At 42.0% G+C, this 14,940-nt stretch overlaps 3 protein-coding genes across 7 annotated transcripts; all 3 read right to left on the bottom strand.

The window, feature by feature from the left end:
• Positions 1 to 55: 55 nt before the first annotated feature.
• hyal1 (hyaluronidase 1) lies at positions 56 to 3,525 on the bottom strand. The gene is made up of 4 exons (XM_049734715.1): positions 3,378 to 3,525; positions 1,958 to 2,847; positions 1,753 to 1,842; positions 56 to 1,636 (listed from the first exon to the last, which is right to left on the bottom strand). Exons 2-4 carry the CDS (start codon positions 2,843 to 2,845, stop codon positions 1,310 to 1,312), a joined length of 1,305 nt encoding a protein of 434 aa, XP_049590672.1. The 5' UTR covers positions 2,846 to 2,847; positions 3,378 to 3,525; the 3' UTR covers positions 56 to 1,309.
• Positions 3,526 to 4,005: 480 nt separating this feature from the next.
• LOC125977792 (hyaluronidase-2) lies at positions 4,006 to 11,753 on the bottom strand. Of its 3 annotated transcripts, none has more exons than XM_049734712.2 (5): positions 10,384 to 11,753; positions 8,369 to 8,577; positions 6,627 to 7,558; positions 5,977 to 6,066; positions 4,006 to 5,380 (listed from the first exon to the last, which is right to left on the bottom strand). In XM_049734712.2, exons 2-5 carry the CDS (start codon positions 8,391 to 8,393, stop codon positions 4,976 to 4,978), a joined length of 1,452 nt encoding a protein of 483 aa, XP_049590669.1. In that variant the 5' UTR covers positions 8,394 to 8,577; positions 10,384 to 11,753; the 3' UTR covers positions 4,006 to 4,975. The 3 variants fall into 3 exon arrangements, with proteins under 3 accessions (XP_049590669.1, XP_049590670.1, XP_049590666.1); XM_049734713.2 differs by lacking the exon at positions 10,384 to 11,753 and adding an exon at positions 8,765 to 9,379 and having other exon boundaries at positions 6,627 to 7,599; XM_049734709.2 differs by lacking the exon at positions 10,384 to 11,753 and adding an exon at positions 8,765 to 9,370.
• Positions 11,754 to 11,900: 147 nt separating this feature from the next.
• LOC125977799 (tumor suppressor candidate 2) lies at positions 11,901 to 14,893 on the bottom strand. 3 transcript variants are annotated; one of them, XM_049734724.2, is made up of 4 exons: positions 14,790 to 14,893; positions 13,512 to 13,751; positions 13,279 to 13,399; positions 11,901 to 13,117 (listed from the first exon to the last, which is right to left on the bottom strand). In XM_049734724.2, exons 2-4 carry the CDS (start codon positions 13,664 to 13,666, stop codon positions 13,052 to 13,054), a joined length of 342 nt encoding a protein of 113 aa, XP_049590681.1. In that variant the 5' UTR covers positions 13,667 to 13,751; positions 14,790 to 14,893; the 3' UTR covers positions 11,901 to 13,051. The 3 variants fall into 3 exon arrangements, with proteins under 3 accessions (XP_049590681.1, XP_049590682.1, XP_049590683.1); XM_049734725.2 differs by having other exon boundaries at positions 13,512 to 13,734; positions 14,790 to 14,869; XM_049734726.2 differs by lacking the exon at positions 14,790 to 14,893 and adding an exon at positions 13,816 to 14,780 and having other exon boundaries at positions 13,512 to 13,734.
• Between the last annotated feature and the right edge of the window lie 47 nt (positions 14,894 to 14,940).

The raw sequence follows: 14,940 nt of genomic DNA on the forward strand, positions 1-14,940 counted from the left end.
GGGCTGTGATCCACTAGCCCCTTGACGACAGAGGACAAGACAAGAAACGCCGAAGGAAGTGTTCACCAGTCTTTTAATCACCACATAAGCAGAGAAGCCATCATGATCAACAAGAGAGCTTAAAAATTGCAAAATATTATTCCTTGAACTTCCGAGGGATATTAACATAATGCTAATAGCACATGCTTTATATACTGTAAACATTTAATGACATAACCAATAGAGAAGGAAATTGTCATTAATGAGCATTGCCATATATGTAATGACTAATCCCCACAGTGCACGTTTGACGTTCACGCGTCTAATGGCTGACAATCGGCTTAAATTATATAGACACATTGTCATGTTTAACTGCTGAGGCAACCAGTGTGTCATCACCAGTTTCTATTCCAAATAGAGATCATAAACCTATGCTGCGTGAGATGGCATTTTAATTTCCCCTCACACTATTCCAAGACGTTTGCTCTTCTTCTCAGAATAATTTATTTTATTAGTTACAACAAGGGCAACCAAAAAAAAAAAAAAAATCAATAAATAAGCAGAAATACAGGAGGCAGCAAGTGTGTGTGGGGGGGGTTGTCTTCATTATTCCATTAATACCAGCTAGTCTACCAGTACCCATAAACATAAGCATACTGTTTTTTTTATGTTGCTGACTCATGCCCAGCGTGATATTCCGGAAAGGTCTCAGACAGCGACCAACTAAACCACTGCGCCAAGCACATGATAGACATTTCCATGTGGTCATTGTCAGCATGAAAAATACAAGCAACTTGATACAGGATCAACATTGAGGCACCGGCCTCATTTGAAAAGCTCAAAAAAAAACTGGTGAGGATGCTTTGAGCAAGGATACCTATTCAATACTTACTCTCAGAAATATTTCGTTTTCATGCTGTGTCATAACACCCCATTGTAAATGTAAAATAACTTTTACATACACCAGGGACCCCCTACATCAAAAATGCACTGATGCAGTTCCTTACACTGGATTACATCACCACCTGTTGGTCAACAATGATACTACACAAAGTCTTCAGCAATAAGAAAAACATTTTGTGTGTCTATCAAACGTATGAAGTGATGCCTCCACAAACGAAAATAATCAGAAATGGGTATTTCCACTTTTTAAAATTACAATGTGTTTTTAATTTACTTCAAAGTATTACTCACCACTTAAAGGAATTGAAATTACATTGAGTGGTTCCAGAAATTGACAAACAATGTTATTATCTGTGGTACCTGATGGAAAACATTACAAAAAAAAAAAAGTACAACTTGTTCCATGAATCACTTACTGGATCAGTGTTTATCCTCGCCGGGGCGTGTCACATCTGTCGCCCACCCACCCGGGGTAGCACTTGCATTCAAAGCGGGACATCATGAGCATCACATCCTGCGTGCTGAGCCGTCCCAAGACTGTGTAATGACGCCCGCCCTGCACCCTCTCCTCTGACTTCACCTTCCAGCGGGCAGGGTGGAGGTGGAGGTAGACCTGCGACTCGGGGTCCCTCCTGGCGCACCTGCCTCTGGACGAGCACACGGCCTGGCTGCAGAAGATGGCCGCTGACGTGACATTGACCAAATAAGGACCCAAGGTCTCATCTATGTACCATTTGATGGCGTTGCAAGAGGCCTGAGGGGAGAGAATCGTGGACTTGTCAAAATTGTAATATTAATCAAATGAAGGTCATCACAATTACAGGCAATTTAAAAAAAAATTGGATTCACCAGACCCCCTCTGTAAAGTACCTTCGATTTGGAGAAAGTATGATCACCCCAGAGGACTACTCCTGCAGATCCCAAGGCAGCACTCTCTCCGACAGTGTAGACCAAATGCTCCTGCATGAGGGAAGCAAAAGATATGCGTTAGGAAAACCTATTTTTTTGAAGTCCTATGTTGAAAAAAAAACTTCATATAAATGACTACAGCATTTGTATACGCCATTTTACTTACCTGGGAGAGAAACTGCAGCGAGTAGGTGTAGACGATGGTGGCATATGGGACAACAAGCCGAGGCGGTGGCGCCACTCTGAAGGCTTCAAGAATGCGATGGCGAGCATAAAGTGACACCTCTCTGCCGAGGTTTCGCAGCTCCTGGCTGAGGTAGATGTCTGGATAGAGAGCCGACGAGACTTTCCAGAGCCATGTCAGCTCATTGTTTCTTTTGGACTCCACTGCGGGACACTCGCCCGTATAGTTGCCAGTTTTGTAGTAGTTGTAGCAGTTGGGGAACCCGTAGAAGCCCCACAGTCCACCGGGCCGTTCTTTCTGACCCACTTTCAGCGTCTCCTCCATGAACTTCCTGCTGGCCGCCTCAAACTCAACACGGGCTAAAGCGTCAACCTGAGCAGGTTTCCAGTCTGGATGCCTGCTTTGGACCAGTGCACGTGATCCTTCCCAGTATACATGTTTGGTGTCCCAGTTCCTCTCCCAAACGGGCCTCCAGCTCTCCCAGTCCACCACAGCCAGGCCGTGGAAGTCCGCGTCAGGGATGTACTTGCGGATATCATCTGTCGCCGCTCTCAGGTGCTTCTCAAGGCTGGCATTTTGCGGCACGCCGCCATTCATCGCCTCGCCTTGGCTGTAATACGGGTACACACCCAGCTTGTTTGTGTAGAAGATGGTTATATCGTCACCCATGAAGGTCTGGTTTTGGTTCTGGCCGATGCTGAACGTACCCAGGTCGAGATCCACGCCATATTGGGAGAGGCAGGCGGCCGAGGGTGCGTTCCACACACTCGCAAAGGGCTGCTGGGAGAAGGGGACTGGTGTCAAGGTCACGCCCTGAAGGTGACCAAGTAAGCTAAACAACAGCAGCGTGATAGGATGAAAGCAGCTCATGCCTATGAGGAAGAAATAAAACAACAGAATATTAGTGATATAAATAATTTCTAATGTCACCACATAACTGAAATACCCTGTGTGACAGCCAGGCTATATATTTTTATCACAATAACGAGCCGTATGGCATTATCAACTGGATTGGTGCAAAAATACATCAACATGGCACCCTCGATTAATTACGGTTTTTAATTTAATTGTTTTCATATATGTAGTCAGTCATATCCCAACCACAGCTATGTCAAAGTTTATTACATCATCACGTTATGTGGCAGAGTTCTTTTGCTTCAATAGTCTTCCACAAGAGTGGACGTTTCACCATAAGGCATGTTGTAAACTTGTAAACTTCCAGGCTAAACTCAGTGTTAAGAGATGCAGACTCAAATTTAGATCTTTATACATCCATTCTTAGAGTCTTAGAGTTCTCAATTCTAAAGAAGTGTGCTGGCAGCTCCACTTAAAACCCACGTCAAAAAGTAACAGTGACTATCATGCGAACAATTACTTATTTTCTTAAAAATGTCACACTTACCTTCCTTCGTTAGTAAGTATTTGAGTTTGTACACTAATTGTGATGAGTCAGTACATACTAAAAACAAGACAATTCTTGTGACTAGAATACTGGAATGCACAAGAAAAAATAAGAGGAACAAAACACGAGCCCCTAGGATTTGTCACAACCAATCAGAGTCGTCCTTAGGGTTCCGCCTACTATGCTGCCCCAGCCAATAAAAATAGCCTATCGGATCACCAACAGCCAATCTGGGGATTGTATTGTATAATAATATTTGACAATGCAGGAAATAAGAATTATAATTATTACAATTATCAATATTATGATTTTTATGAGAATGGAGGCAGTTAAGTGAACAATTTCATAAGATTTATATTTAAAATAAGGGAATTCAGGATGATTTAGAATAATTTACTGTTAATTTGCTTACTAAAGTTTATTAAACCCTAAATGATTGTCTACAAAATTCTATAAAATTCCCCCCAAAAATAAAATGTATAAAATAAAATTTTGAGATTATTTTGAAGACATAAAAACATGAAAATAAGTTATCAACAATGTCAGCAAATAAATGTAATATGATAATAGATCAAATTTATGATACTAATTTAGTCAAAATACAAAATATGTCAAACAGAAAATAAAGTACATTTCTGTAAGTGATTGTATTTATTGTTCAGAAAAGCATTTGCTCTTTACATAACGTATTGGAATTGATTCTTTTTTTTTACAATAAATGTTATTTCACACTGTAGTAGTAAATTAATTTAGTAGTCTTTGTGGCATTTAAGGCACAGAAATGTCATGTGAAAACAGATAAAGTACATTCAAATAAATACTGCAACAGCCTCCATCAAAATCACAATAGCCTCAAGTCAGCTCAGGCACTGACTGCTCCACCTTTCCCTCAGCAAACATCTCATCTCATCCACTGTGGGAAACGTGGAATCTGACACCTTTGGGAGACATGGCGAGGGCCAGGAAACTGGGAGCAAAATGTAAACACTGTCATTCCACCAAAGCCCTCGCTAGGTGAAAAAGTTACAAAAATAACGTTCTTTCCCCTTTCTCATGCAACAGTGTTTTGCAACAAAAAAAAAAAAATCACTTTTTGTCATGTTTTACAGCATTTGAAAGGCACCAGACAGGTATGTGTGTGTGTCTACAGCAGTAGTTCTCAAACTGGGGTCCACAAGTCATTGCTTGGGGTTCCACAAAATAATTTGCAATAAATTATCTTATCATTTGAAAAGTACACAACTACATATTACAACGGACTCCTCTTTAAGCTACTCAACGCTTAGATGATTGTAAGGCATCATCAAATAAATTTGACATCCCTGCATTAATAGGCAAGTGAGAGTGATCAATTCTGTGCACAGGCACACCCTCCATTATAAGAGGGTGTGCACACTTCTGCAAGCGCTATATCTGTTGTTTATTTTGAATTTTTTTTTTAAATGATCTGATTTTGAAATGAAAATAATTGGACTTTTTCCACTATATACACTTCCCAATCTTCCCTTGGAAATTCACAGTAAAATTTCCAGATGTTTTCCCACCTTAACAACCCAGGTAAGCGGTCCTTGGACCCAAAAGGTTTGAGAACCCCTGGTCTACAGTATGTGTTGCACCCCAACATAGAAGAGCAGTAAGACAACCCACTGCAGTGCCGACACAGAAGTTCGACACGCCGCCCCTTTCTGGTATAGAGGGTCCATCTTCTCGCATCGCTCCCCCTCGAAGCCATCGTAACACTGGCACTGGAACCCGCCGGCAAAACCCGCTGAATCCCCTTGGACCGGTTGGCCGACCACCTCCAGCTTGCCGCCTGGTGCGACCCGCAAACTGTGTGTGGCGGGGTTCAGGTGCAAGTAAACGTCGGCGTCCGGGTCCCGGCGTAGGCAGCGGCCGTGGGAAGCGCACAGAGCCTGGCTGCATACCTCGGCTGCCGTGGAGACGTTGAGGAGGTATTTGCCCAGTGGACCCCGGAGATAACCATCCAGCTCCGAGCAGGTCGTCTGGAAAAGAGCAAAGGCACGAAAAACAAGAGTTACGACTTGCGGACAGGGGGCCCAATTTACTGACTGGGAAATAAATGTTGGCGTTGCAGAAAAATGAAATAAAGAAAAATAAAATTTCAAACAAGATCTTATTCAGTGTTGTTTTTCTAGTGTCAGCTTCTTGGTAGTAATCCGCCTCTCTTGCCAAATTCAACTTGGACCACCATTCTAGGCAGTACCTGAATTCTCTCACCAAAAGTCAGCTCGTAAATCATATACAGGGTGTATTGAGCTGGGCTTGTTTCATGCATTTCAACACACAAACAGATCAAAGCACAATTAGTGTAGCTTTGTCATTCGTTTTATTCAATTCCTCCAACGTTTTAAGTGTCCTGCCAAGATTGAATGAACATGGGTTTCACTCCTAAACAAACAAGGAAAGCCAGGGCCATCAAAGACGTTCTGTGTTACCATGTGACTCTGGTTTTTGATGTGGCACCCCAAGGAAGAAAAAGAAAGACATCTGACGAGAGCAGCTGTTTTTGAAAAGGATTACATCACATGCAAATGTTGCATTTATACAGTATACGTGCGTCATGATTAGCGTGGTTTACTTTGTTGCTGGCGTAGGCTACGTCTCCCCACAGGATGATGCCAGCTGCGCCCAAAGCCACGCTCTCCCCGATGGTGGACACCAAGTCCATCTGGAACACATGACCATGCACTGAGTAAATGGGTCAAACTCAAAACAGATAGTGAGCAATTCTTTAAACAGAGGTTTCAACTCCAAGTTGTTGTCCACTGGCAGAGAATTACACTTTGTGTATTTAAAACACTTAATGCTAGCTTAATGCTAATACGCAATACAAAATGAATTGGCCATCAACAGGGTGTTAGCGAGCTTTTCAAACACCTATCCGAACACAAATGCGCTGTATCAGCACAGGAAAAGACTGCGCTTGCTGATAAGCTATGATTCAGTGAAGTTGCTGCTGATCAAAGTGCTGTGAAATGCAATTTCAATTGGTAGCAGAAAAAAAACAAGTAAGAGAAAAGCCAGGTTTTGTTTGTCCAAAAGGTCACAGAGAAAAGGTCACACTGAGCCAAGTTGTTGCGATTTGATAGATTACCGGTATCCAGGCTGAATGATTTAGTGACCAATCCAGGACATATGCTCTTGCCCAAAGTCTACCAGGCTAGGCTCTCGTTCAGCCATCACTCTAGAGAAAATGGCTGGAAGGGTGATCCAAGAAAGGTCTCTCACCTCTGTCAACTGCTCCAGAGAGTTCATGTATGTGGGTCGTGTGTACACAAAGACGGGACGCGCCAGGCCATCACCCGCCGACGCCAAACGCATGCCCTCCTTCACGCGGTTCCTCACAAATTGGCGCCCGGAAGCAGAGGAGCGCAGCACCGTGCCCATGTAGACAGACGGGAAGAGCGCCGTGCTCTCGGTCCACAGCCAATTGAGCAGCTCGTTGCGTGCCACCTCCACATCGGGGCAGCGACCCGTGTAGCTCTCCAAGGTCAGCCTGTAGTCGTGGTTGTAGCAGTCCGGGAACAGGTAGAAACCCCAAAGCTGGTTGGGTCTTAAGTGCTTGGCCAGCTTCAGAGTCTCAAGCATAAACCTTTTGGCGGACATTTCGAACTCCTGCATGGCCACTCTGGACACCTTCTCGGGTGGCCAGGTGGGGTTCTTCTGGCGCACCAGCTCACGGGAATGCCGGCGGTAAATGTCCTTAGCCTTCCAGTTGCGTATCCACAGAGGGCGCCATTCTTCCCAGTCAATAACCGCCAGGCCTTTGGCGTTGGGCTCGCGTATGTACTTCTTCAACCCCTCTGGCATTTTGTCCAGGTGCTGCGCCAGACTGGCGACCTGCGGCAGACCCCCATTGACGGGCGTTCCGTCCGGCTCAAAGTGGGGGTACAGGCCCAGGCGGTCATTGTAAAAGATGGTGAGGTTCTGCTTCACAAAACCTTCATTGGGAGAGGCCACGATCTGGAACTGGTCCAACTGGAAGGAGACGCGGTGCCGTGGAGAGCAGTCCTCTGTCGGGGCGTTCCATGCCAGCAGCAGGGGCTTCTGGGAGTACAGTGGCCATACTGTGGCTTTCAGTCCCAAGGCTCCAGTTTCATCCCACAGTAGGACAATCATCAGCAGCAGAGCTTTGCAGTCAGCCACCGTCCAGTGCATGTCTCCAGATGGGAACAGACAGAATTGACTGTCACTCTCTGCTCTGTTATTAGCAAGACAGCTCAATGAGGTTATTTTTAGCTTTCCTTTTCCATCTACATCACAAAGATTTTCATGAAATGTTTTCAATAACCACCAAACACAGTTAAGCTGCATAAGATGAGGCCCAGTTTCATCAAATTGCTGTTAGAGAGGTTTATTGTTGAGCTTTTGGGCTTTTCCTAACAGCAAAGTTTTTCTAGCAGTGAAGTCATAACACTGATTAAAGACAAATTCTAATCAGATGAGGCTTAATGTGTCACTAAACTAAAACGACTTGACTCTTATTTCTAGTGTCTTTACTTCTTATCTGTTTGTGCTTGTTTTGTTTTTAAGTTTTACCTATAAAAGACAATAAAGATTTTACCATGTGTTGTTTCACCCAAAAGAAAGAAAAAAAATCCACCTCTTACGGAACCTAACTCAATTTGGAAATATTCCCAAATATATTACTATAATACATACAGTGGATACGAATGAATGGAATTTGTATTTATTTCAAGGGGGACGATGAGTTTTCTGTAAAATGGTGCATTTTAAGGATTAATTTCTTAATAGTTATCACAGGAATATGACATAACATTATAAAGCTGCTGTCATCGTCGCACTTTACATGCTTTACATATAAAGGCATCTTTTAGAAACTTCTTGACCTAGAAAAGACGTTCACTGACGTTTTTTTCTATTCTACTTGTATTGTCAGTTCATAAACAAAAATGTTATATTACATAAATTCAAAATCAAGTCATCATCAGTTGAGGGAGTTTACTTACCTTTCCCGACAGTGTGGACAAGCATTCCCCAACGACAAGTCACACCACCGTTTTAGGGGTTAAGTTCCCTCAAAGTATGAAAGAAGAAAAAGTGAGCATCGCTGTTGTTTCCTTTGTGTTAAGAAGCTGCAGAAGTGTTGCGCCGTCCAGCATGCGAGACGGTTCAGATGGCCTCCCAGCGGGCTGAAGACACGAGCGGCAGCTGCCCCCTGCGAAGATACAACCACCACTGGAACATTCCATTCGGGTGCAACAAAAGGGGGCCGTACCGTAGCTTTCCGAAATCCGCGCATCCTGTCAAACGACCTCTTGTGTCCAAAAAAAAAAAAAAAAAAACGAGAATTCAAATTTGTGCGGTATTAGAGTGACTCTGCTTCGGAATTCGGCTGTATTCACCTAAAACAAGTCTCCAAACACTCTGTGGAGTAGGGGTGGAATGGTATGCTCCGAAAAGTTTGTCACAGGCCATGTGAAGCAGATAGAGTAGAAATTCATGCAAGGTCACAGCCACTCTGTCTCTTTCCTAAAAATAAAAAGCAGGGACGCAAATGAGCACTTGCCCCGAGGTGGCTTTTAACTATAATCAGATAAATGCATGCCAATTTGGTTGAAACTTTACTCAAAATTCATTCATGCTTTTCTACCCATTAGTTTGGGGATAGGGACACGCATTAAATATGATTTCCAGTGATTATACAGTAATTTGGTTTAAAATAAATACCACACAAATGGTTGCAATTTGTTCCGATTTCACAGGAGATTTTCTTAGGGGAAATTGAATTGATTGTTTACAGCAGGAGTTTTGTGCTCAAGGGCCTTTTTTGAGTTAATAATAAATGGACCGGTGGGCCAGGTCATTTGTAGATGAGGTCGAATAATTTTTTAAAAAGCATAAGATATAATTGCTGCAAGGTGGAATCCACGCATCTCAAAAGGTTTACTTTTCAGGAAAAAAACCCAAAAACATTTTGCATTAATTACCAAGCACCCCATTGTTAAATTTGGTATTATACCTTATGTTGCTATCATAAAAAAAAAAAGGGTCAAGAGTCAATTTAACTAAAAAAAAATACCCAAAAAAAATGAGAGCAATACTGCCATCTACTAGAGTGGCTGTGCAATAACATTTGATTATATCATTGATCCCAAGTTAAGATGTTCAATAGGCTTGAATGTAGGACGCAACTTTAACAAAACTTCGGCGTCTTACTACGAACAGCGTACATGCGAGATGTGAACAGTCATACTCTTGATTGCTACTGCGCCGCACGCTCGGTCAAGCGCCTCCGAGTCGACTACAATTAGTGGCGGAAGGAGCATTCGGAGGGCCTCACTTAAATCTAAGACGTTGAGGTAAGAGAGTTTGGACGAGCGACCAACAAGAAGCACACAAAGGAAAAGTGGAGTTAAAAACACCGGTTTCCGTGCAAAAACACGATGAAGGTACGGTCAATAAATGAGAAAATAGGATTCTGAATGGCTCCTTTTTTTAGATTTCCTTTCAGTGGTTTATTGCTCTATAATTAGTTGGGGTTTATTTCACATTTAACTGACTTTTTTTTCTTCCAAGCTTGCAACTTAAGTGGTGGCTGTTCTGCCACCTCTCCATTGAGACAGCGGGCATGTGTTTTGCACATGCCCGCCGTGCCTAGAGGCAGGCGACGACAGCCGCTGGCAGGACACCAGCAAATGCTGAAGATAAGAGAGGCTGTGTTTACTGTACTGGAATTGTGTCGAAAAGGTGGGGAGGAAACTTGTCCACTCAAGCACACCTAATGTTAACTTTTCCAGTGCAACATGGCAAAATTTGGTCAGTTAATGTTGCTTTGAGGAGAAAAACAATGTCTCATTAATCAGAGTTGAAATGTCATATCATTGATTTATTCGTGACATCTTTGTATCTCAAAAATGATCACTTTTCAGGCAAAGTTGCCCGAAAGGACGTTTCCAGAGCGTACACGAGGTGGAAGTGAGATGTTTTCCGCCGTTTGTTTTCCAAGCCAGTGCTGACTCACCAAAATGTCATCGAGGTCCCTCCCACCGAGAGCTTTAGGAAAGAATCCGTATGAATTGAAGAAGGCTGGGAAAGGGAACAAAGCCATGCTTGCTTGTTTCCCCTCAGGGGGGCTCCGCCTTCTCTTTTGACCTTGGCTTCCTGAACGTGACATCAGCAAAAGGCAGGAAGTCCAAACAATGGCAGGGAAACGGTGAGCACACCCTGCCACCTTCACTTCGGGGGCCACGCTGCTCTTTGATTGCGATGGAATGTATTTGGACGAGGGGTCCATTAACTGAAGGAAATCGGCCGGGCCCACCCCAACCCGTCCCCCCATGTATATATTTCTTAAGTCTGAGGTCTGGGAACGGGTTTGATTATCTTGTCATATGGGTGTGTTGAGAATGTTTTTATTTTTTTTTAGAGTTCTGAAGAAACGACTGTGCAAATAAACTTATCGAGCTATAATAGGAAGGAATCTAATATCACGCCCTTTATAGTTCCGTTATTCTCAGCGCTTTAGATTAAAGCAAAACATTTTCAGTGATCCTCAGGATGTTCCTGTGCAGAAAGAAAGCAGGAAGAGGACAGAGCCTTGGAAGGGAAGTATAGTGAAGCAAAAGTTCCTCAATGGAAATATTATAGCGGTCTCATCCTGCCCATGGCCAGAATTGTGGCCTGACACTCAATGCGATCATTATCTTGATGGACAAAAGGTCCAAATAAGGACAAAGGTCGCAGTTGAGATACATTTGTGGCAACAGTGGTAATGTATTTTATATCCTGTATTACAGTCAAGCCACCTTCTTTCAGTTTCTCACTTAGCATGTGTCAGCCGCAGTAGCTGTTCCTCTTGTAACTCTGTCACACATGACCTCCAAGAACCCATATTAAATGCAATAAAGCCGGGTGGCCCCAAAAGAAGAGTTTATCTTTCCCGATTGCTCACTGAGCTCCCAGCATGACATCAAAAGAGACTCGAAGAGGAAGCGCATGAAAATGAGTGACCTCTGGCACCGGAACACACCCAACCACATTCCACACAATTACAGACGGCACGGCAAGCCTGGAAAAGAACAGCAGGTCATTTACTGCTCACGAAAGAGGCCTGGAAATATGTTTACATTGCCATTAAGCCTTGGTGCCCTGCCAAAGCGGTGACGGCCATGCCGCAAATTGTCATGATTGTAGTCTTAGTCCGTTAGCTGGGCCCTAGAATTACATGACAAGCACAATAGCCAGAGGATTGTTATGAAGCAAAAGCAACAACTAGCTCAGTCAGGCGTTTGTTGAAATCCTGCCATCTAGTGGTAAAACATAAATTACAAGAACGTGAACATACTTGTAGCTAAATGCTAGAAACACTGCATTTAAAAGTCGGTCAGTAAATTACAGTTTCATCAATCTGATAGATAGATAGATAGATAGATAGATAGATAAATAAATAAATAAATGAATGAATGAATGAATGAATAAATAAATAAATAAATAAATAAAGAGCTGTTAGCGACACAAACTCTGTCCCAACACAAGAAGTTGAGCTCAGTAAACTATTTATTCAAGTATTTCCAACTAATGCATCAGAATTATTTACAGTGCATCATTTTCACTAGTGCAGGTCTGAGTTCACGTGACTGAACAAGGCCCACAAATGGAATTTTTATTTTGCTAAAACACCACCGCCACCCTGCCGCATATTTACACATTCATTCATTTAAAGATGAGTTCACACACATACACAAACACACACACACTTGCTACATGTGTACGGCTTACTCAAGGCAGATACTAACTGCCATTTTGTATAAGCAACTATGAAGCCACACTGAAAAGAAGGAAAAAAGTAGCTGCATTATTTCCAAGAGAACGTTGTAATAGGACAAGTCATCAATAGGATACGACAAATGCCAAAATTCAGGTAACCGAGTAATCAACCAATTAATTTTAAAAAATTATATATATATATATATATATATATATATACACACACACACACACAATGAATAAAATAACTTTTTGGGGTCCCTTAAGATATGAATTAATGGCAGAACATTTGAAAGTTTTACTGTGTCTTTATAAGACACAGCAGAAAGAAGAATCTGCACGCAAGTCAAAGCAAAAAAATGCGTCTTGGAAAAAAAAAATATATATATTACAAATATATATTACAAGACACAAAAAAATTATGTTATGACTTGACAACTCTCATAATTTTCATTTTTCTATTTCTCTTTTCAGTGTGGCCTGAACACCCCTTAGTATTTTTTTTGCACAAATAACACCTCAAAGGAGAAACACAGCATAGTATGATGTTTTGTTTTTAAAGGAGACATAATGTGCTTTTTTCCGTCTTACTAGCAGATCTGAAAAATGACTTTTTTTAACTCTGAAATTAGCCTGTTTTGAGAGAGCTGTCCCATTGCTCACCCCAACCTCACTTTTGTATACAAGCCAATAAAAAGTCAATGTTCCACAATATGTCCCCTTTAAAGTCTTCTTGTATACTGTATCAGCTAGTCAGTGAACAAATGACAGACATCGGTACTACCTGTGTGTGAATGACAAAACATGGATGTCACTTGGTAATGGAGGTTTTCTTTCTCCGGACCACAATTCATATTTGGACTGACAGACTTGGTCGGGTCTGACCTCTTTAAGGAAGAGTTCATGGTATGACAAAACAACCTTCACACCTCACAGAGGATGATGGGGAAGTCTACGTGAATACAGGGATGCTGCAGTTTCACAATTCCCTAAAGAAAAAAAAAAAAAAAAGAAATGACATCACAATAGACATCATTTAATTCTGCAGCATTTCAGTTGAGTTTTAGCATTCGGGCGCAATTTCCAACACAAATAACATTTTGTAGTTTAGTGTTCAATAACACTTTTCTTCCCAACACTTTGAGCTCACCTGTGGGATCAAATTCTTCTGAATTCTCTTCAACTTGGATTTTTTTCGACCGTTTTTTGTCACCACCGTCTCCTCGTAGAATTCGTGGGCAAGGTCGCCATCCTCGTCGTAGTATAGCGAGCTGCCCAACACAACAGTAACTTTAAACATGCAACCTGCAACTCAAAGTTTAATCATTGTACAACTTTGGAGGTTCCAACATAACCAAAAATAATTTAATCGTCTGTGTTTACCTCCTCCTTGTAAAAACAAAGGGTGTTGCGTTTCTGGAACATTTAAGGCGGGCCACCGACTGCTCGCTGCCATTAACGGCAGAGTCCCCTCCTGACCCGCTACTGGAAAAAGGCCAGGCGCCTTTGGCTTTGGATCCGCTTCCTCCCATTCTCATCACACGTAAGGCATCATTAGGTCTTCAGCTGAAGCGCTAATCTGGTTCTTGAACCAGCCTGGCAATTCCTTAATGAAGCCGGAAGCTGAGTAAGTAATGAGACAATACAAATCACACTTCATTCTTGTGGCCACAATTAAACAACTCACCATATTAAGTTGAGTGAACTGATCGGTTGGGCCGAATTTGAGCATTTTAGCAACAGAACAAAAACAGCCGGGATCTAATTGTCGGATGTTTTGAAAATATTTGAGAAGTTTGATGTGTGTTTGTTTATCTTGCATATTGTGCACATTATGATGAATGCCAGAGCACTCTAACAAAATAGTGCTGTTTGCCAAAATACTAACTAACACCAGTTCTCAAATTACTTCACTGGCTTCCTGTTTGTAAAAGGCTAGAGTTGCAAAATCTTTTGGTTGACAAAGCAAGTATTAAATACATCCTGGATTTATAAGCTCCATGTGAAGCAGCTGGTGGTCCCAAGTAATCAGAGACAGGTTTATTGAAACCAACAAGCATATGTATACCTCGCTGGCAATTAACACTGCTAGTTTAGTAGAAAATTATCATTTTAAAAATAAAGACAATTTGTAGAGCTCTGGCATTGAATTCACTGAAATGCACAGTGAGTACATGGTGGTTCCTGGATGCTTATTTAAAAAATAACAATAAAACAAAAACTCGAAACAGCTATCAAACAACTAAGTGGCTAATAACAAGCAGTTACAAATAAAATCGTTTAATGTTAAGTCATAAGTTAGCTTTAGTGTGGGGGATGCTAACCAACTGGGCCATAACTAACCGATCTGACGTCATAATTATTAGCCTTACTTTCATGGGATAGTATTGATCACTCCACGTGTTTCGTACACAAAACATACATGTTACAATCACGACAGAAAATCTATTTGGAGCTAATAGTCGGTTAGCAGGGTGGCTAACCGACAACTAGCTACTGCTAAGTGAAGCATGCTATCCCATTAGCCTCCTCTGACGCAGCTTAGCAACGAGCGTTAAAAACGTAAACGACACCTGTTATTTAAATAAAATGCTTTACTCTCTTTAACGCTATTACCGGGCAAACCGTGGCTACGAACCGTGTCACCGTTTCACAACCTACCTTCTACACCTTTTAATCTCCATGATGTAAACGCTCGTTGCTAGGGGCGGTGTAGGGATCAAGATAACACACCCCTTAAGGGCTCAATCTTGTATGTATAGGCTTGAAATAAAACTTTAAAAAAAATAAAAAAATAAAAACAACACCAACC

Source organism: Syngnathus scovelli, chromosome 11 (assembly GCF_024217435.2).
Source record: "Syngnathus scovelli strain Florida chromosome 11, RoL_Ssco_1.2, whole genome shotgun sequence".
Taxonomy (NCBI): Eukaryota; Metazoa; Chordata; class Actinopteri; order Syngnathiformes; family Syngnathidae; genus Syngnathus; species Syngnathus scovelli.